The 22,211-nt window shown below is 48.8% G+C and overlaps 1 protein-coding gene across 3 annotated transcripts in view; it reads left to right on the plus strand.

The window, feature by feature from the left end:
- RIN2 (Ras and Rab interactor 2) overlaps positions 1-22,211 on the plus strand; it is a 219,655-nt gene that overhangs the window by 187,744 nt on the left and 9,700 nt on the right. For all 3 annotated transcript variants that reach the window (XM_082670024.1, XM_082670025.1, XM_082670026.1), the window contains 3 exons: positions 1,939-2,030; positions 5,335-6,489; positions 20,790-21,095. In XM_082670024.1, the coding sequence (XP_082526150.1) occupies positions 1,939-2,030; positions 5,335-6,489; positions 20,790-21,095 (1,553 nt within the window). The remainder of the gene's footprint in view (positions 1-1,938; positions 2,031-5,334; positions 6,490-20,789; positions 21,096-22,211) is intronic.

The following is a 22,211-nucleotide window of genomic DNA, read 5'->3' on the forward strand; positions in this document are numbered from 1 at the left end:
CTAGCATTTATGTGAGCCCTCGTGTTTTGCTCTTTCCATCGACCTTACTAATTTGTTATTCATTGCCAACAGCCTCAAGGGTTCCAAAAGTCTCCAGTCATCCAGATTTAATCTGATTCAGCCTACGGCGTTGCCCAATGTTACTGTAAACGACTAGTTGTTTGGTATAGTTATTTTCTTCAGTGGAAACGTTCAGGTCATCTTGTGTTGACATAACACAGGCAGGAGCTCCGAACTTTGTCCTCACTTTCTCCACCCCAGCCACGGGGGCGCGGGGGTGGGGTCTCCTTGCTGTTCTTCATACATGCCAGACCCTCTCCCACCCCAGGGCCTTTGCACCTGCTGCTCCTTCTGCCTGGAATGTTCTTTCCCTCATAGTTTACTTCCTGGCCACCTTTAGATCTTCAGTCAAATGCTACCTGCTCAGGGGGCCTTCCCTGGCCAACTCTCACACTTGAACCCTCTTTATTTTTCCCCTTTTGTGCTTTACTTTTATCCATGGGGCACATCCCCTTCCCGTGTATTCTATGAATTGCTTTATTGTTCTCTGTCTGCTGGCGTCCGCTGGAGTGAAGCTCTGTGCAGGTGGGGACTTTGTCTGTTTTGTTCCCAGCACCTGGCACATCATAGATGACCATAGACTTTGCTGGATGGATGAATGAATTCTTTCTTTGTAACACCAGTACCACCACTGAAAAAAATAAGTCCTTTTCTGATAAGTCACCCTTGTCATTGCATATTCATTCATCCATTTATTCAAAACACATTCTCTCCCTATCTGTGTCAGGCAAGGCCCTGTGCTGAGCCCCGTGAGGATTTCATCAGTGCTTAGAGCATGATCCTAACCCTTGTGCATGAAGATGAACAAGTGCTTTTGAAGTCTGCCTCTGCCCTTTCGGAGAAAGCAGGAGGTCATGGTGGCGACGCTATGCCCTGGCCGCAGCAGGACCCTGGTGCCAGCCCAGCTCCTTCCTCTTGGGGCTGCTGGTCTGTGATGCTGCAGTGATTTGTTTCCTGGTCTACACATGGCATGATGCTGCTTGGGGGAAATGTTGTCACATGAGGTCCTTTAGATTTGCCTTTCTGCTCAAAGCATGGCCCAGGGTCAGGGGGCTTGACAGAAACGCCCAACCTCCGGCCTCCCCCAGACCTGCTGAGTCAGAGTGCAGACTCACAAGACCCCCCAGAGATTCAGGTGCACATTATAGTTAGAGAAGCACTACCTTAAGACTCAAGAGGGAGTTTTGTCCCCAGCACACAAAGGACAATACATGGGCTGTAGCCGGAACACGTCGCAAATAAAACCAACAGACATTCATTGAGAATCTGCCGTGCCTAAGGCAGTGGGGTAATACATTTTGGTTTAGGATCACACATTCCTGCCCGGGGAGTCGGGGCCCAACATTCAGAGCATCTAGCAAATCAGTACCTAATGTGTTATTTATGTGATGGATCCACCAACATAGTTAGCGATTCTGATATTAACTCTAGATACGGCTTAGCTGCCCAGGAAGGCAATTTGGTCCTCGCTGCAAATACTGAAACCATGCGGGCTTGTCTCTCAGCCTGTCCTGCGTGTGTTAACACAGGCAGGAGTAGTGATCCCACAGTCCTATCAGTAAAGACGAGTCTGGTTGGGTATGCTGTGATGTCTGGGCCATCTGAAATAGTTTAAGCTATAGACAAACAACAGGGACCTACTGTGTAGCACAGGGAACTATATTCAGTGTCTTGTAATAACCTATAATGGAAAAGAATATATATGTATAAAACTGAATCACTTTGCTGTATACCTGAAACACTGTAAGTCAACTATACTTCAATTAAAAAATAAAACAAAAATAAATAGTTTAAGCTAAAACATCTCTAGGATGGAAATGAAAGCAAGAGACAGAACAAGACATGTAATTACATGTATTCTCTCTTTTGAAAAATCAGGGACGTCCTGCCGTTTACCTTGAAGTTGCCTTATGCCATTTCAACAGCCAAGACTGAGGCTCAGCTTGAAGAACTAGCCCAACTGGGACTAAGTAAGTGGGGGCCCCTGCCCGGTTTCTCTTGATGTGAAAGCATGGAGCAGAGCCAATGGCAGACGATACATCGTTGCATCAAAAAGCAACCCTCATCTCCATGGTAGAACTCCATGAGGCCCTGAGTCACACCTTCTGAGAGTCTTTTTCTAAGTCAAACGTCCAACCCGCTCTCAGAGGCAGGTGCCGAGTTTGCCTGAGTAGCCCACGAATTCTCCCCAGCATCTCCCGTCGATGAGTTTGAGCTCCCCAAAATGTCCAAGTCTTAAGATAAGGTGAACCTCTGTCATGGGTCCTGCCCTTCTGTGGCATCTTGCTGGGGAAAGGCCGTGCCTGACGGACGGGGAAAGCCAGTGCAGGCACCTCGTGTGCATGAGTTTTATTCTAGAGGAACACACGGTATTGATGGCATTTCTGTGCTTTGAGGAATTTGACAGCGCAGGCTTCCAGAGTAACATCTGTCTCAGTTCCTCTCTTGCTCGGTTCCGGCCCTGGTGTTCTGGGCCATGTCCCTTACGCCGCCGTGTATCCTCACTCCGGCCAGCTGGGCGCTCGCTTCCCCTCCTGCCCTTTGCTAATGCCCCTCAACCCAGCCCCGTGGTGGACGGTGGATGGCAGGGGCTCAGGACACACCACTCTCCCAGTGTCACTTCTTGGTTCTGTTGCCCTGGGGAACCCGTGTGGGTTTAACTTTCACAAAAAATGTTTTCCTCCTCGATGGGAAGGGGGAATTCTCTTAAGATTTTGGGGCTTCAGTCTTCAGATAGATGAACAACCAGGCCATAGTATTTGAGTTTATATACCAGTATATAGTATTTGAGTTTGGGATTCTGAAGTGCAACTACCAGGATTCCAAGGACCTAAGAAACTGTGATACTTGACCCAGCAAATAAGAAATATATGTGTCCCTCCTTTGGCCAGTTTGCCCGTAAATCTCAAGAACTTGTTCTGAAGCGGGTACCGTTGCCAAGAGAGCCTCCAAAACGCATAGAGAAGCCCGGAGGTGGATTCACATTCCCCTCCGAAACTTGGTTTCCAAAGAATTGCCACGTGCATCCGAGGCCTGTCTGATGGGCAGCTGGGTTTCAGGATTGGGAAATAGAATCCAGGTAAACATATCAGGGCCGCATAAATGTTCCTGCTGAAAAGTCACACCAACTCTGCCCCCGAGCTTTACACACCTTTGGAGAGAGTTTAAAATATTTCCTGAATTTAAGATCAGATCCTCCACTAGATTATAGGCCTCTTGAGGACAGGCGCCAGGTCTCCGTTTCCTCTGGTGACCTCCATCCCCAGGACTCCTGGTTCAGGGGTCAGCCTGCTGTGTGTGCCTCGTGCCAGGGCTCCAGGACCGCAGTATCAGGGACAGCACTCGTGCCCTGCAGAGATCCAAGCAGAAAGAGCTCGCTCTGGTGGCCGCTCACCGGAGGCAAATAAGGTCTCATTCATAGATATTCCATGTGTAATGGTCAACGTGCACCTTATCCATTTCGTGAAGAGACAGCACTTTAAAAAATTCTGTACCTAATTTATTTGTTTGTCCAACAAGTCTTTCTGGAGGGTCCGCTATGTGGCAGACGCTATGTCCCATAACAAGGGTTCAAAGATGCATAGGGTCCCTCCCTCTCCCCCACTCCCCAGGTTTAGTCTGCATGGGAGGAATACATAACATGGGAACTAAGTGTTCTAAGTTTGTAAAGTCTTACAACGGTGGCAGGGGGAGTCTAAGGAGGACGCAAAGGAGGCGAGAGCTGCTCTACACTGGCCAGTAGAAATAGATGTAAGGCAAGCCAGTGTGTACCTTTAAATTTTCTAGTAGCCGCATGAAAGAAAATTAAAGGTGCAATTAATTTTTACAATTTACTTAATGTGATATCTGCAATGTTATTTCAATATATCATCCCTATTTTTTAAAGTATTGATCAAATATTTTACCTTCTTTTTTTCATGCTAAGTGTTTGAAATCCAGTATGTATTTTATCCTTATAGCACATCTCTATTCAGGCACTAAATTTTTGTCAGAAGTACATGGATCTGTATTTAGATTTCGTTACATCTACAATTGAAAAAGTAGTTTCATATAAAGTTTCACATACTTTAGAGTTTCCCAGTAACTGAATTGTGTCAGTTTTTACATTTAAATTGATTCACCTGAAATAAATGGAAAATGGAGCCCCTCCGTTTACGAGCTGGATTTCAAGCGCTCACTGGCCACAGGTGGCTGCTGGCTCCCCTATTGGACAGCACAGACCTAGAGGGAAGGAAGGATGAGAGAAAGCGGGCAACACAAGTCAAGGTCAGGCATGTTCACAGCACAGACAGGACAGGGCCAGGGCTCCCAGCCTCAGCCTCTCCCCAGGCCCCTGTGACCAGCCATTCGGGGCCCTCGGGAAAGAAACACAGTTTCAGCAAACACAACAAGGCAGAACTGTAGAGACAAGAACCTATTCCAGATGGAAATTACAACAGGTGTTCAGCACCACCACTGCCTCCCTCGATTTGTGTGGAAAACGGACCCGTCTGTCAAAGGGCGCCCAGGCAGTACGGCTGCAGTCAGCGACGTGCACCACTCCAGAGTGCTGAGCACCGATAGTCAAGGCCAGGAGGTTGTAGGATTTGGGAAGGATGGGCAGCAAACCACAAAGATGGACAGGCGAACTTGCACTTAACCTTTGCATGAGCTGGCTGTCCTGTTTTTTGCTGATGGGACCCATGAGTGTATTTTTCCTCCTTTTGGGTTTTAATGCTGAATGTGTCAAACCCAAGGCAGATTGTGTAACGTCCGCCAGGCCCAGCTGCTGGTCCTGCCTATTAAAGGGGAACTGCGGGCCCCCTGCGGAGGGCACCCCGGGAGAAGGAATCGGAAAGGATGCTGCTGCTTAGTGGGAGGACTTGGTCTTTGTGGAGCAAGTAGGGAGTCCCACGGCCTTTTCCAAGCTCGTACTGTAACCACCCCAGTTCCTTTTTCCTCACCTGGGGAAAGGCCTGGCCGGCTCAGTGCCACAGCCAAACCATCCCACAAGGGCTTTGAAGGTGAAAAGCCTCCGGAGCCTTCCCATGAGCCGGCAGCTGGGCCTGGCAGCATTTCCACCCTTTCCAGTAAAGGAATGCAGTGAAAACAAAAACAAAAAAAGAGAGAGAGAGAGAGACAGAGAAAGAAAGAAAGAAAGAAAAACACCACACTCCAGTATAGCAGCGCCTCCCCTTCCAAAGCTGTGCATTGCCAGGCAAGTGTGATTTTTTGTGAAGGACTGGCCGAGTGCACTGTATTTACATTCTTGTGTTCACTGATAATGACTTTCAGATTTTTGGAGCTCTCCAGCTGACAACAAACCCCCAAACCCTCCACCTCCCCATAGGCCTCTCTCCTCCGACGGTGTGGGTCCTGCCTCGCGTCAGCTCTGCCTTATAAATGGAGTGCATTCTATAAAAACCAGGACGCCCTCGGAGCTGGAGTGCAGCCAGACCAACGGAGCCCTGTGCTTTATTAATCCTCTGTTCTTCAAAGTGCACAGCCAGGAGCTCGGCGGAGGCCCGAAGCGGCCCTGCACCCGGACTCCCCCCGACGCGAATGGCACGGACAGGCCTCGGTCCCCCCCACCCCGGCCCCCGCCCCCCGCTATTAATAGTGTGCACGGCAGCCCCCAGCTGTCCGGGCCCGCGGCCGCCGCGAGCATGCCGGAAACCGTGGCCCATCACCAACACGGCGACGGAGCTCGGCTTGGAGCGAAACCAACCCCCGTCCCTCCGCCCCGGCTCAAGAAGCAGGCGTCTTTTCTCGAGGCGGAGGGCGGCGCCAAGACCTTGATCGGCGGCCGGCCTCGCCCGGAGCCCGCGGCGGGCCCGGCCGGCGGCGCAGGTGGAGCCCCGGCGGCGGTGGAGGCGGTGGAGGAGGAGGCCCCGCGGGATTGCACAAGGGCCCGGCCGGCCGCCGCCCCTGCATCCCCATCCCGGGCCCCGTGGCGCGGAGGCCGACAGAGGCTGAGTGACATGAGCATTTCCACTTCCTCCTCCGACTCGCTGGACCTGGACCGCAGCATGCCCCTGTTTGGCTACGAGGCGGACACCAACAGCAGCCTGGAGGACTACGACGTGGAGAGCGACCAGGAGACCATGGCCCCCCCCATCAAGTCCAAGAAGAAGAGGAACAGCTCCTTCGTGCTGCCCAAGCTCGTCAAGTCCCAGCTCCGCAAGATGAGCGGGGTGTTCAGCTCCTTCCTGACCCCCGAGAAGCGCATGGTGCGCAGGATCGCCGAGCTGGCCCGCGACAAGCGCACCTACTTCGGCTGCCTGGTGCAGGACTACGTGAGCTTCCTGCAGGAGAACAAGGAGTGCCACGTGTCCAGCACGGACCTGTTGCAGACCGTCCGGCAGTTCATGACCCAGGTGAAGAACTACTTGTCCCAGAGCTCGGAGCTGGACCCCCCCATCGAGTCGCTGATCCCCGAAGACCAAATAGGTGAGTACCCACCTTGCCTTAAAAAAAAATATATATATATAATCGATTATATGTGGAATCAAAACAAAAAAAGACCCAGGTGAACTTATTTACAAAACAGAAAGAGACTCACAGACATAGAAAACAAACTTACGGTTACCAAAGGGAAAGGGGGGTAGAGATAGATTAGGAGGTTGGGGTTAACAGAGGCACATTGCTCTATATAAAATAGATAACCAACAAGAACTTACTGTATAGCCCAGGAAACTATACTTAATATTTCATAATAACCTATATGGGAAAGGAGGCTGAAAAAGAAAAAAATATATATATCTGTGTATCTGAATCACTTTGCTAGACACCTGAAACTAACATGACATTGTAAATCAACTCTACTTCAATAAAACTACAACAAATATATATATATATAGATAGATATCTATATATATCTATATATAGATATATATCTGTAGCCTGGCAGGACAGCGCATCCTGTGCTAGTTCTCTTGGATGGAGTTTTCTCTGGAGTTCAAAACAGCAACGCACCGCAGCCCCTGGGCTGATTTGAACTGGAAACACAGCTTCTTGAAGGAGACTTCACGTTATACCCGACTTGGCTGCTGTGCGCCAGGCTTGGACGTGTTTGGGGTGGGGGTGACCGATGGGGCAGCAGATGGGTCTGTTCAGGGACGGAGCTTGCCTTCTGAGGGTCCGTTAGCCCACCTGATTTTGTGCTGTGTGTGTGACACGCCTGTTGAGGGTCTCCTGAAGGTGCGTCTCTGCAGGTTGTGTGCGAGGAAAAGGCGTTTTTTGCTGTCTTCTGAGAGGCGGGGGGTTTGCGCTGCTTTGGTTGGGAAGTGCCCTTTTTACCCTCAGAAGAGGGCAGAGCCCACGGTGTGCAGCTGGGTGAGTTTCCACAGGGAACAAGCCCCAGCCCAGCAGAACATGACAGCATCCAGAGCCCCCTGGGATCCCCGCCTTGTCCCCCTTCTCCCCAGAGGGTAACCGCCTTGCCGGCTTCTCATCGCAGAATTCAGTAAGTAGCACTGTGAGGGAGTAAGCAAAAAAAAAAAAAAAAAAATCAAATGGACAAGTTGGTTTGTGTACCTTTAAACTAAGTCACATATTTGGAGGTCACATGAAAGGTGTTTTCTCCAAAGTCAAGGGGAAATACTTTCTTTATAACCTTGTTGGAGGGCTGAATTGCTAGTGGTTACTTTGGCCAAGGGAAAATTGAATTTGGCAAGCCATCTTTTTTTTCCAGGGCGAGAGTGTTAAGGGATTTTTTTTTTTTTTTTTTAACTTCAGAAGATTGACTCTGAAAGGCTAGTTTCAGAGACCTCATTGACTGGGCACAGCAGCCAGAAGGGCTCCCAAACATTTGCAGGCAGTTCATAAAGCAAAACCCCAATTTCTCTTTCTGATTGGGTCCGTTTGACGAAAGGAGTAAACAGTGTGTGGTAGCAAGTGCTGTCTCTCTGTCTCTCTCTCCTTCCTTCTCCCTCTCTCTCCTTTGGGTTTCAGCAGCTTTTTGATTTTCTCACAAAGGAATCAAAGCCTTGTTTGTTTTCCTATGGCTTGTGCCTGGGTTGATGGGGCGTGGTTAGAGCTGGGCTGCTGGAGAGAACGCTGGAAGGAATGTGCCCCAGGATATGCCTTAGAGATGGAAACGCCTTCGGGACAACAGAATAGCCACCCAGGCCCCCTCTGTCCCCGCCCCCCAGAGCCTGCCTCTCAGAGGAGACCCACTCAGACCCCGAACCGGCAGGAGCAGCTTCCTCTGCGGGCGCTGATGTCAGCCCTGGGTTATGTGGCCGGCAGCGCCAACCAGCCCACGGAGAGGAGGCTCCTCCCTGGGGAACCAGGCCTTCCCTTCCTTCTCCGCCGATGCTGTGATCACCAACAGAAGCGCCCGTCCCAGGAAGCTCTCCTGCCAGCTTCTTTGTGAGTGAAGTTCAGAGAGGGTACTTGCTCTTGGAGCACCAAATCTCCTTTTCTCCAAAAACAAATTTGAATTTGGCCAGCAGTCTTTGCTGCAAACACTTTGCTGCTCCGGAAGGATGCAGCTTTCAATTTAAAATCTAAGGTCGTAAGGAGAAGGGAAGCTGACGTCTAGGGCGCCCCTAATTTGAGCCAGGCCGCCTGTCCAAGCGATGGCAGTGGGTCCTGGCCTCAGCCCAGTGAAGCAGGCATCCGTGTGCCATGTAGCAAGGCAGGGCTCTGCCAGGTGGAGCGGGGTGTCCCAGGGCCACGCCGGCCAGGAATTAGCCCGTGCAGCTTCTGAACTTCCTTCTGTCGGATTCAAAGGCCATGGTTTTTGAACCTCACCCCTCTCCCCTGCTGCGGCCTATGTTCATATTTTCTCATCAGAAATTAAGGGGGATAAGGTGGGATTGACAGGTACACGCTGCTGTATTTACAATGGATAACCCACAAGGACCTACTATATAGCACAGGGAACTCTGCCCAATATTACGTATCAACCTAAATGGGAGAAGAATTTGAAAAAGAATAGATACATGTATATGTATAACTGAATCACTTTGCTGTACACCTGAAACTATCACAGCACTGTTAATCAACTGTACTCCAATATAAAATAAAAAGTTAAAAAATGTTTCTTTTAATAAAGATAAAAAAATAACAAGAACATCAAATGTTCTACAAGGGAAAAAGAAAAGAAATTAAGAGGATTGGAAAATTGTTTAATTATGTTATACACCTAAAATGAATATGGTATATGTCAATTGTATCTCAATAAAAATTAATTTAAAATTTAATTTAAAGGGGAATTAGAATACAGGCTTACCCTCAGTGGAGGCAGCTCAGACCGAAGCTGCCTATGGAGGTGTAGGTGTGCCCAGCCCGAGCACTGCCTCACTTTTTTATTGGTTCGTTTTGGTTTTCTAAGCTTTTGCATTAAAGCAGACACTTCATCGTATCTGTTGCTTCCCCAATGAAATCATTATTCTGTTTTGAAAAGTGCAGTGAACGTGCTGGGCTTTTGAAATTAAGAGGAAGGCGAGCCAGAGCAGACAGTGACCCGAAGAACTCATCATGTGCCCAGCTGGAGGGAAGGATGTGACCCTAATTATTAGAAAACCAGTCCCTTTAAATGTGCACGTTTAGATTAGGACCCTGGCAAGAAAATGGACTTAGTCTAATTGTCTGCTTTACATATTCCTAAATGAAGGGCTCACTAGTTTACTAAAAACCTACTAATACAGTGATTCCTTTAAGCCTCGTAACCAACTCAAGGTTGGTACATTTGTGTAGATTTTGTTCACATTTTGCAGATTCAGGAATGGAGGCCGAGATGCATAAAGTGACTTGCAGAGGGTTATGCTGCTGGTAGGTAGGGGAGCTTGGATTCAACCCCCATCTCCTCTCGCTTGTCTGCTCATTCCCACCAATCTCACTTCCTGGGAGGTTGTAATTCACTTTGAATGGATTCACTTGAATGCCACCCCCAGAATTCTAAGCCTCAGATTTGTTCAGAACAGGTGTCCACTGATGCTCAGAAGTCTTTTCAAGAATGCCACTTGGGTTTCTCTGCTTCAGAAAAAATCTAGTCCTGTCCTCCTTTCCCACAGCTTCTGAGGGAGAGAGCTCTGAACTAGGAGGTGGGATTTTAAAGCCTAGATTTACAGAATTCCATCCTGAAAACAAGGAAGTTGGAGGAGGTATTTCACTGGTTTAACCCACGTAGAATTAGAACCATCATTCATCTGCGAAAAATAACCATGTGAATGCACGTATATATGCGTTTAGTGTTTCGATACAGTGCTAATCTTCTTCAGAGAGTGGTTCTTCAGTTGCATAGAGAAAAGCCAATGAAAAAACTGAATCGCCCTCCCCCACTGCCACTTTGTCCATGTGCTCTTGTCACAGCCCTGTAAGTCAGCACTTTCTAGGTGAGAATAAAATGATAAACAATCTCAAAGATGAAAAACTGCCAGTCTAAACGGTTGTGCCCTATCGTGGAGAATTTGAATTCTGTTTAGACCACTCTTTAAAGCACTGCCACGCAAAGCCCTGACATTTAGAGGTTCTTCAGTAAGAACCTCTTGGTTGATTGACATCAGCTTTGCTCTTCTGATTGGAGGATGAGATGAGTTCCCATGAGAGCCAGCTCTTTCTTGATTCCAGGGCCACTTACTGTGTTTCCCTTGTGGGGACCACTCCACCCCCGACTCTACAAAAGTGGTACATGGAGGGACAAACAACTGCTTTAACAAAGTGTGTACACTGCTTGGCATCTTCCTCAAAAGCCCAGGATCGGTGACTTCATGGACAGAGTGAGGTGTACTCGCCACCAGTGTGTCCAGCCCTGTAAGGTACTGACAGGTGCGACATCACGTATTATCCCAACACGTGCTGCTCATTGGTGGGTTTTCACATCACACCACTCTTGCTTCAGTCTCTTTCAACCAATGGGAGAACCTAGTCCAAACTTGCTGGTCGTGAAATCTACACTTTGCAGAACTTGTTGCATTTTTGTGGTTAGTGTTTTGATTTTATTCAAGCAAAAGAAGTCTTACTTCTGATTTGATGTTAATCTTGGGGAATCCCTCTGTTTTCAAGTCTTGTTTCAAGAAAAACAAAATTTTTCCAACTCCAAAAATGTTAGTAATCCCAAATTTTCTATTTCATTCAAATTGCCCATAGGTGATCAACAAAGATACAAATAAGCCAACTGTATTCCTAAAAGTCAATAATGAAAAACAAGACAATATATTGTTTTACTTTCTTTAATAGCTGTCAAAATGTGTATTTTCTCTGAAGAGCATTTCAATTATTTGAAGAAAAAATTTCCTTAAACACGATTCCAACATATTTCAAAGAGAACATCAATTTACTTATGTGTGTGTGTGTGTGTGTTTAATAGAGAAATGATACTGAAATGTGGTTAATCACCAGAGAGCATAGCATGAATAAGAAAGGAGATCTGAAATCATTCCTTGGACGTTAAACAATTAAAACTACTTTGCTTCAGATCTTCTTTTTTTTTTTTAAATGAAAGTTGTGGCCAGAGAGGCATATTGGTGCCAAGTTGAGATTAAAACCTTGACTCTGACTTCTGATCTAGTCCTTGTGTCCATATCACCTGCAAGGAGTCAGTCTCTTTGTACGTTAACAAAGGGTAGAGAGAAGGAGAAAGACTGACCTCTTGCAGCATAGAAAAAGAATGCCTATAGTATTTTTGAAAATTAGTTTAAATAGATAGAAGACCGCAGCAAGAAGCCCCTCTTATTCTCCATGGAGCATCATTTGTTGTATAATTTTTACTTCAGGGCGTCAACATTGGGTTCATTATGTCATATCAAGTAAAAGAAGGTCCACGGCCCTGGAGTTAAGAATCTCTGCCCAGTAGTCGCTGTCTCTGTGATGCTCTGAGCAAGGGAACCATCAGAGAGCTCTGCTCTTGAGGTGGGGAAGGGGGACGGCGTCACAGAGTGTGAGGCACACGGAGGTGTCTGTGCTGGTGTGTTTCCTGACTCTATCCCTGGAATCTGCCATCTCCAGAGAGAGAAGCACCTCCCTGGCAGGGAACGCCCCCAGGCAAGAGAGGACTCCACATGGGAACTGAGAGGGGGAGCCCAGGCACACTTGAAGGGCCAGGCGGACTGAAAGGGAAGCAGCAGAATCTTTGACACTGTTTCCATGACTCTGCTCCACAGAAAGGATGGCTCTGATTGGCTGTCTTGGTGAGGCCAGACCCCCACAGAGGAGCCCTCATCCTCCTGGCCTCATCCCAGCCTTGCCTGGTTGGCCCAGCCTCCCAACAGGGACTACATCCTGCAGGGCCAGCCCTGCTCCCGCCACGGACACGGCGTCCATGCGGGAGGTTCTCACTTATCATCCAGGCCCAGGGGCTTCTTTGAGAAACCGGAAGTCACAGCCCTCTGTTGAGTAGAGAGTGTGTTTTTAGTAGAACCAAGTGACAGCCTCCACAATAGTTTAAGAACACTTTTATGCAGAGGATCCCTTAACCCCCCTTACTGCCTCGGGAGGCCCCGTTTAATATCCTCAGGTTTATAGATAAGGAAACAGAGCCTAGTGCCCTCAAGCCAGGATGCATGTAGGGCCAAAGCCAACTCCTGTGGAGGCCTTCCTGCCCCTTCTGTGGTGGTCACCACACCAGAGGGTCCTCCCGTCCACGTGACTCCTCAGTGATGGTGTCAGCCTGGATCACCAGCCCAAGGCCGAGCTTGCCAGATCTCTGCCGTATAAAAACGTCCCCCCCTGGGACTTCCCTGGTGGCACAGTGGTTAAGAATCCCCCTGCCAATACAGGGGACACGGGTTCGAGCTCTGGTCCGGGAAGATCCCCCATGCCGTGGAGCAACTAAGCCCACGAACCACAGCTACTGTAGCCCGCGTACCTAGAGCTCGCGCACCGCAACGAAGAGTAGCCTATACGTTTACAGAATGCCCTTCCTAGAAGCCCACCAAAACGAACGTGAATGATCGACCACCACCCCAGTGCTTGTCATTTTTATTTTGGTCGTCTCTGCTGGGCTGATGGGATCTTCCTTTAAGTGATAAAGCATCCTTTATCATTCATTATTTAAGCGCCGAAGGATGCATTACTGACAATCCTTAAAGCAAACCCCGGTTACAAGACATCCCTGCAGGGGCCTCTGGTGGCTGCCCCACACCCGAGCAAGGGGCTCCTCACTAGAATCACACTTTCTGGATTCTGCAGGGCTAAGGAGAAGAAACATAGTTTTCATGTAGCCACCCCAAGGAAGGATTTTCAGTTCCATTCAGAGGTCACTTGTGGAACACACGCTACATGCGGGCCTTGGGCTCAGGGCTGCAGGCGGCTCACCCCAGGTCTGGTGTGCGGAGGGCTTCTCCAGGAGGGGGGTCAAGTTTGCTCTGTGCCACGCATTGCAGACGCAGCAAAGAGCTCCGAGGATGCAGCAAGGGGGAGCTGTGTGGGGAGGCAGGTAGGCAGGCAAGGCTTCCTGGGAATCCCTGTCATCGGGGGACATGAGGAGCCTGCCGGGCACAGGGAACAGTGTGAGGAAAGGCGCAGAGGGCTGTTGGCTTCAGCGAGAGCGTGGGCTGCTCATTCGTGGGGATGTGGCAGGAGGAAGGGATGGAGGACGAGTCAGGGTCCATCCCTAGAGCTGCCTGAGCCTTAAAGGTGCTGGAGAGCATTTTAGAGAGATCGCCCCAGGCAGGGTAAGAGTCACACTCTTCAATAGTCGCTCCAGCCCAGGTACCCGCCAGTCAAATCAGACACTGGCCAAAAACACCTGAGGATCCGTGTGACAGGCCGGGTGCCAGGGGCCTGGAGTGGGCACACACAGGGCAGGGGCAGCAGCGTGACCCAGGCCCTCTGCAGCTAGTTGACCAAAAAGTGTTGGTGATGAATTAAACCCACCCTTCATCCCACACGCCAGCTCATCTGCAATGGGGCTCGGGGCTGTCTGTTCCCATCGCTCTGAGACACACAGCTGCCCAAGACACTCAGCTCATCTGTGGTCTTGAGCTGTGAGATGGGGTCGGAATGAGGTAGTGACAAAACACTGGGAGTTTCAGGGCAGGAAGACCCCGAGGGCCAGACTTCAGATCCTCTGTCCTTGTACCTGTGGATGGGAGGGGCTGCAGAAGAGTCGGAAGACAGGAGAGAGAAAGGTGTACACTTGTCCTTTGGTATCTGAGGGGGTTGGTTCTAGGACCCCCGTGAATACCAAAGTTCGAGGATGCTCAGGTCCCTTATATGAAATGGTGTGGTATTTGCACAGAACCCACACACATGCTCCCTATGCTTTAAATCATCTCCAGATTGCTTTTAATACCCAAAACAGTGTAAATGCTATGTAAATAGTTGACCACGTACAGCAAATTCAAGCTCTGTCTTTTGGAACTTTCCGAATTATTTTTTCCAGAATATTTCCATCCACAGTTGGTTGAATCCACTGATGTGGAACCTGCAAATACCAGGGGACTGACTGTACAGGAAGCCAGGCGACTTTTCTATTCATCAAACCAAGTAAACCACAGTTAATACAGAAAAAACCCAAACCAAACCAAACAGGCCTGAATCAGTAATCCTGGTGTCCTTTATCAAAGACATACACTTCACCGTGGAAAGGAACAGAGGGAACCAGTGACTTTTGCTCACTTACTAGGTGTCAGGTGCGTACGAGGTGTTCATTATGTAGGTCTCCCCCAGTCCTCCCGACAGTCCTATCAGGAAGCTGTGAGTGGTCCCATTTTACAGATGAGGAAGCTGAGGCCTGAAAAGCTCATCTTCTTCCCTCCAGGCCGCAAAGTAGAAAACCGCTCGTTTGGAGTTCACATCTGACCCGAGGGCCACTGGGACACAAGGTGGTCTGTCTGCTTTTCATAATTAGTTTGTGCAGAGGGTTAGACAGGTGTTCCTGTGGCCACCTGGGTGTCACATCTCAGCTCGCTAAGAAGGGTGAATACATTTCCCAGATGAAAGGTCGGGGGTGGAGGGGACAGGGGGTGGTTTAGAGTAAGTGCAGGCTGGACTGTGGTTTTATTTTTTTTTTGCGGTACGCGGGCCTCTCACTGTTGTGGCCTCTCCCGTTGCGGAGCACAGGCTCCGGATGCGCAGGCTCAGTGGCCATGGCTCACAGGCCCAGCCGCTCCGCGGCATGTGGGATCTTCCCGGACCGGGGCACGAACCCGTGTCCCCTGCATCGACAGGCAGACTCTCAACCACTGCGCCACCAGGGAAGCCCAGGACTGTGGTCTTAAGTCCCAGTTCGGCTGCTGCTGAGCTGTGTGTGCTTGGTCACGTGTCTTAACCTCTCTGTGCCTCTGCTTCTTCACCTGCAGTAGGGTTACCAGACACTGTTGTGCCCGCCCCACTGACACTCACTCCCCTGCTGGATTTCCAGCTGCCAGCACCTGCAGCATTTTCCCGACACTTTCTGATGCCACCAGAGCCCTAGTCCAGGGCGGATGGAAAGGCTGGGGGATTAAAGCCCACCCCACCCTGGGGAAGCCACCCTCAGGCAGGGACTGAAGGGAGCAGGTGTGTGAGTCCCCCAGCCTCCTCCCCTGGGGGTCCAGCTCTGAGGCACCCCTGCGCTGCATCTCCTCCCAGGGGTAACTGGTTAACAAAGCGCTTGGCGTTGGCCGCCTCCCCCCATCTGGTACCAATGCTTCCTGGACTCCCCTCCCAGGGGAACCACTCAAGTCCTTTTGTGTCTGGGTGGGCTTCTGGAAGACCTCAAATGAAGACAAATAGGGGTTATGTACTCATGTCAGTGGAAGGGTAGTTTAAAAACGCGTAAAGTACATAAAAGTGTTTAGAAAGCACTGAGTCGACATCAGCCCTGATCTTTAATCCAGCTGTGTAGCCAAAGGAAACTGTGAGCACAGAAAGAAAGAACCAGCTCGTTTTGCCCTTCTTGTACAGAGCAAGGCCCGTTGTGCCACCTCCTGGCTTCTTTGCAGTAGGAATGACCAGGTTCTCCACCGTCCAGGGAAAGTCATTTGCCTGCTAAGCCTCGTGTCCATCTGCAAAATGAGGATGGTGCTTGTTCCTCATCAAAGGGCTGGAGCAAGGGCTAAGATAGAGCTCGGGCATCCGTACAGCCCCTTGTAACAGGAACTGTGCAAACAGACACCCATCAGTATTAGAGACGGCAAACGTTTGCATTTCACAGTTTGAGTTCCCTACAAAAAAGGCCCACCTCTTGCCAAAAAACATTAGCTTCTATTTCTTCTACTTTACTTTCTCGAAAGGATAATCAGAATGCTAGAACTTGAATACACCAAGAGGTGGTATGACCTAACTTCATCTTTTTATTTTTTTTTTTTTTGCGTTACGCGGGCCTCTCACTGTTGTGGCCTCTCCAGTTGCGGAGCACAGGCCGCACAGGCTCAGCGGCCATGGCTCACGGGCCCAGCTGCTCCGCGGCATGTGGGATCTTCCCGGACCGGGGCACGAACCCGCGTCCCCTGCATCGGCAGGCAGACTCTCAACCACTGCGCCACCAGGGAAGCCCGAACTTCGTCTTTGATCTTTTGTCAAGCAGGTTGCGACCCACTCCTTTTGGACATCATGTTGTTTAGACTCTGGGTTCGGTTAGAGTCCCCGGAGAATGTTGAATATTATTTTGTTTTATTTTGACAACCGGTCAGGTTCAGAGTGCTCCTTCTGTCTTGCCTGCCATGGGTGAGGAGTCGATGGCGGTTCAGAAGTTCCAGGCGGTGACGGTGAGAGAGGTGAGGTGAGGTCACATGGCCAGAGTCACTGAGAAAGATGGAGACGGTTGGGCTGCCAGGCCGCTTCCTCGCACCCTTTCTAAGACACGCGCCTTCTCTGGACTTCATCTTCTGGGCTCTCGCGTCCCCTACGGCAGCAGTGGGTGAGCAGAAAGTGTTCAGACGAGCTGCTGAGTGATCCTGTCCTGTGATGGTTCCTTGTCTCAAGTCTGACTTTCTCTGGAATCTCTGTCCTCATTCCTAAGAGGGGGGCGATCCCTTCACAGCACCAGAAACCGACACATTTAACTCTTCCTGTAAATCACGGTGTTGGGTCACACCAGGGCAGGGATCTCCAAGCCGACGCTCCTTACTCTTCCCTTCTGTGGCTGAGCTTTGGGGCCAGTTGATAGGCTCTCTATAAATATTTTCAGAGAATGTATTTCCAGTTGGTGATTCAGTTAGCAATTGGTTTCTAATATTCAAACTGTTGTAGCTCAGACAGTTCTCCAGTATCTTCTTGTTTCTATGTTTGTAATTAAACACAGGTGACATAACCAGAGTTCTTGGGTTTGAATCGTCGCTACCCCTCTTGCTACCTGTGTGGCATCAATCTCCCTGGGGATCAGTTTCCTCATCTATAAAATAAATCATCGTCCTTCCACCGTGGGTTTGTTGGAGGATCTGAAAAGTCAGTGCATGTAAAGTGCCTACCACAGCATTATTCTTGGGTTTAAAGCAACTGGAGACGGTAGAAAAAAAAAGACAGTAGTAATTTATAAGCCACGTTGACCGATGTGTTCTTACCTTTTGTTCTGAGCTAGCCCACATTCTGAAAGATTTTCTGTTCCTTTTGTTTCCTAAAATCATTTTTCCCTCTTGCTACATGAGCAGAACCTTTTTTTTCCTATTGGAGAGAACCAGTTGGGTACTGGGTTCCTGTCACTTGGCCTTTTTTTCTATTCATCACGTTTATTAAGGATTTGTGGGGGTAGAGAGGTAGTTAGGAATAAAGTCCTGAAAAAGAATGCAAAGGGACCAGTCTTCCTTATTTCTAAATTACGGCCTTTAAAAAACGTACTAAGTTTGTTTTTGTTCATTTGGGGTTTTAAGGGAGTGGGCACATGGCAATGGGTTGTAGGTTTCAACCCTCCTAGCAGATTTCCACAGCCCCATTTGCTCCTAAGGGCGGAGTTTATGGCACAAAGGCCAACGTCCCTTCCCTGGGGACGAGGATGCGTTGCTCAGGGGACCCACTCAGCCTGCCGATGACGAGCTTTCTGCTCTCGTCCCTGGAACAGCACACAACCTTTTGGAGATGACTTGTATGCATGCCCTGGCCCAGAGGTGACCAACCTTGCTCGGAAGTTAAAAGTTGCCCTTGGGGGTTCAAGGTCTCCAGGTGTTTTCTGTTGGTTTGATTTATCCACATGGTTCTTGAGGTTTAACTTATATCCACAAAGTGTGCGAATCTCGAGTGCTCAGCTTGACAATTTTCACACCTGTAGCCACCACCCGGATCCAGACATCAACCATCTCCTTCCCCCCGGAAGTGCCCCCCTCGGCCCTGGTTATTCCTAAGGCCGACTGCCATCCTGACCTGTCATCGCAGATCGGTTTTGCCTGCTCTTGAACTTTATGTATACATGACGTGCTAAAGGAGACACCCTTCTGTGTCTGGCTTCTTTCACACAGAGATGGTATCTTGCAGACTCAACCGGTTGTGTCTGGAGCAGCAGTGTGCTCTTTCTCACGGAATGAATCTTCTGTTGTCTGAATTCCATTTTCTGCATTCCATTGTGTGAATATATCCTTGCATCCATGCCACTGGGATGGGCCTTGGGTGGTTTCCAGTTTGGGACTGTTACGAGTAACACTGCTGCCAACATTCACGTGCATCCTGGTTAAGGATTGACGTGATTTTCAACCCCCTTGGTGACCTCGTTCCTGCAGAGAGGTCACCAGGAATGTAGCTTCAGAACCTTTGGATAGAGGAATAAACTGGTGAATGTTTATGAAACACCATGAACTTTAGAACTAAGAAATCATTGACTTTGAAAAGCAGGATGATTGGTTGTATGGCCTCGAGCGAGCCATTAGGCATCTCCAAGCCTCAGTTTCCTCATCTGTAAAAAGGGCATAATTGTCGTATTATGCAAAAATAATAGAGGTATTGTAAAAATTAGATGAGATAATGATATAAAGTACTTAGATAAGGGCTTCCCTGGTGGCGCAGTGGTTGAGAGTCCGCCTGCCGATGTAGGGGACACGGGTTCATGCCCTGGTCCTGGAAGATCCCACATGCCGTGGAGTGGCTGGGCCTGTGACCCATGGCCGCTGAGCCTGTGCGTCCGGAGCCTGTGCTCCGCAACGGGAAAGGTCACAGCAGTGAGAGGCCCGCGTACTGGAAAAAAAAAAAAAAAAGTACTTAGATAGAGCCTAGCCCAGCTGAGCCTAGCCTAACATTAAGCCTAGCACTCAATGTTAATTGCTGTGATTGACTTTTCATCATAGTGACCATTTGAGGTGAAGTCAAAGATGCTGTATGACTTTATATAAGTTTATTAACACAATGTAACCAGTGCAAACCAAGTAATTTGTTATAATGCCAGATGTGAAGTGAAAATGCTGTTCTGTTTTTCTTCTTACTTCATAACCTCTTTTGCTTCAACCTTGATTTCTGTGGGTATGTCTGGTTTAGATTTCTCTCTGTCCCTGATCTTCTAATAATAGGTGATCATTTGGATTCAATGTGATCTGAACTATGTCAGGAATTCCAAAGGCCAGGGAGGTTACTCGGCTATTTCCATGGATCTGTGGGCTTCCAAGATGAAATCACATCCTAGTGTCATATATTAGATGTGGTTGCTACCCGTGGAGCTTTGATGAGAACGTGAAACATTTGAGATGGAAAAGCGGGTGTGGGAGAAGCAGAGAGCTTCTCACAGTACAGACCATCTTCAAACCAGACCTCCAGATTCATGGTCCTGGTCATTGTCCTGTCAGCCAAGAAAGCTACTCCACTGGGCAAAACCATTCCAAGAAAGAGGGAAAACTAATGCCTCCCACACCTAAAGATGTTTCCTAACTCTGAACGGAAACACACTTCAAGACTTAAAAAATTTTTATTTTGAAGTCATTTCAGACGTACAGAAAAGTTGCAAAAAGGGTATGAAGAAATCACGTCTGCCCTTCACCCGAATTCCCCAGTGTTAATGCTTTGCCACACTTGCCTCATTCCCTGCATCTCTCTCTGTTTACACACGCGCGTGTGTATACACACACAAACACGCACACACATGCACACATTCTCTTTTATCTAAACCACAAGAGCGGGCTGTAGGCATTGTGTCCCTTGATCCCAAAATACTCACTGGGTATTTTCTAAAAACAGGGACATTGTGTTACAAAACTGCAGTGAAATTAACTTTCATTAACTTTCGTGGAAGATTCATTCTGTGAAAAAGAGCACACTTCTGCTCCAGACACAGCTGGCTGAGTCTCCAAGAGTCAATCTGTGTGAAAGAAGCCAGATTCACTGTTAACAATATTATCTAATCTGCAGACTTTATTCAAATCTCGACTAATGCCCCACTCATGTCCTTTATATATAACAAATGACATAAAGACTTTTTATGGTCCAGAATCCAATCCAAGATACCATGTGTATTTGACTGAATGTTTTTTCATCAGGAAATATTTTAAGGGAGCTGGAACCCTTGCTATTAGCAAATCCTTCCTTTAACATAACACATTTGCTTAACTGTCCACTGGACGCTCAGTGGAAGGACTGGGTCGAAAGAATGTCTTCTAGAATATTCACCTGTGCTTATGGGTGAGGAGGTGTAAAAGCAGTTAAAGCCAAGTATATTCAATGTATGGACTGCATGCAAGAGAGACTGTAAGACTATTAGGGAAGATGCATTCTTCCTGGCTCTACTGAAGAGAAAAGGTTGGCGCGTGAGTGACGTGGCGCTAAATTTTGGCTGGTTGGGTGTGTAGTTCGGACGCGTCTGCCCGATAACCAATGCACTAGGTTGCAGTTGTCCATTCCCAGAAAGCAGACCTTGCACTCCTTCGTTCTTCAGTCAATGGTCACAGTAGCTGTGCTTTCTTTGGCAGATGTGGTATTGGAAAAAGCCATGCACAAGTGCATCTTGAAGCCCCTGAAGGGCCACGTCGAGGCCATGCTGAAGCACTTCCACGTGACCGACGGCTCATGGAAACAACTCAAGGAGAACTTGCAGCTCGTGCGGCAGAGGAATCCACAGGAGCTGGGCGTCTTCGCCCCCACCCCTGACTTTGTGGACGTGGAGAAAATCAAAGTCAAGTTCATGACCATGCAGAAGATGTATTCACCAGAAAAGAAAGTCATGCTGCTGCTGAGGGTCTGCAAACTCATCTACACCGTCATGGAGAACAACTCAGGTGAGGCCACACCGCCCGGGCTCTTGGCCTCGCGATGGGGCTGGGACACGTCGGGCTTTCTGATTCCCAACTGCTCTTCCTTTCAGTTTCTTGACTTCACCAAGTGGCTCACAAAAATACAAGTGTTGCTCTGGTGTCTGGCAAATTAGTCCACGTGCAGCAGACAGCACCGAAAAAGTAAGCGGAGGAGGGTAACGAGATTTTTGTACGATGCCAGATGATAAAAGATTTAGTTCAGGGTAGTGGATACAGAGTCAGTCTTGGGAGTCTGAGTTCAGATCCTAGCTCTGCGAATGGGTTCATTAACTGTGGGGCTTTGGCCACCATAATCAACCTTCCAAGCTGCGGTTCTGCACCTGTCGTGGGTATGACCCCATCCTTCCTCCAAAGGTGCAGATTAGATGGGACAACGCATGCATAGCCCCAAGCATGGTGGAAATATTTATGATTATTCCTGTTGTTACTACATTTTGGCCAGTGACGGTTTGTGTCAGTGATTTACAGCAAACTTGGAGCATTCGGCTATAATGTGGCTTCATCATAGCCATTTCATCGGCTCTCCCTTCTTTGCTCCATACTGATGCAGTGTAGTAGGAATTCATATAAGTCAGCCCTCGGGTTTCCCCTGCGCTGCTTCTTGTAGGTGCAGGAGTGACCCTGATTCGTGGGTAGCGATGAGCCCTACAGTGCTCCAGGTCTTGGGTGAGCCTTTTTAATTCCGTGGATGGTCACAACTTTTCCTCTGAGTGTAATCGCTCGATGCAGAAGCAGCGGAGAGAAAACACAGGCTCTGTTACCCATGGCCGGAGGAGGTTGCCGTGTGCAAGCACTTTGCAGATTGTTAGGCAGAAACGTTACCACATGCGCTCCAGAGCTGGTGATGCTGACGAACAGCACCTCTGCAGTTTTGAAGATACTTCACACGCAAGAAATGTATTTTCTGGAGTCCGTGAAATCGTTTATAAAACGTCCCCCGAATTATATCTGCACAGGGTTCTGCTCTTCTCAGGCACAGTTTCTCAATCCCAGCACTAATGCCATTACATCTGGAGAATTCTTCATTGTGAGGCCATCTTGCTTCCTGTAGGAAGTTTATCAGCATCCGGATGCCATGAA

Source organism: Grampus griseus, assembly GCF_964374135.1.
Source record: "Grampus griseus genome assembly, chromosome: 14".
Classification (NCBI taxonomy): Eukaryota; Metazoa; Chordata; class Mammalia; order Artiodactyla; family Delphinidae; genus Grampus; species Grampus griseus.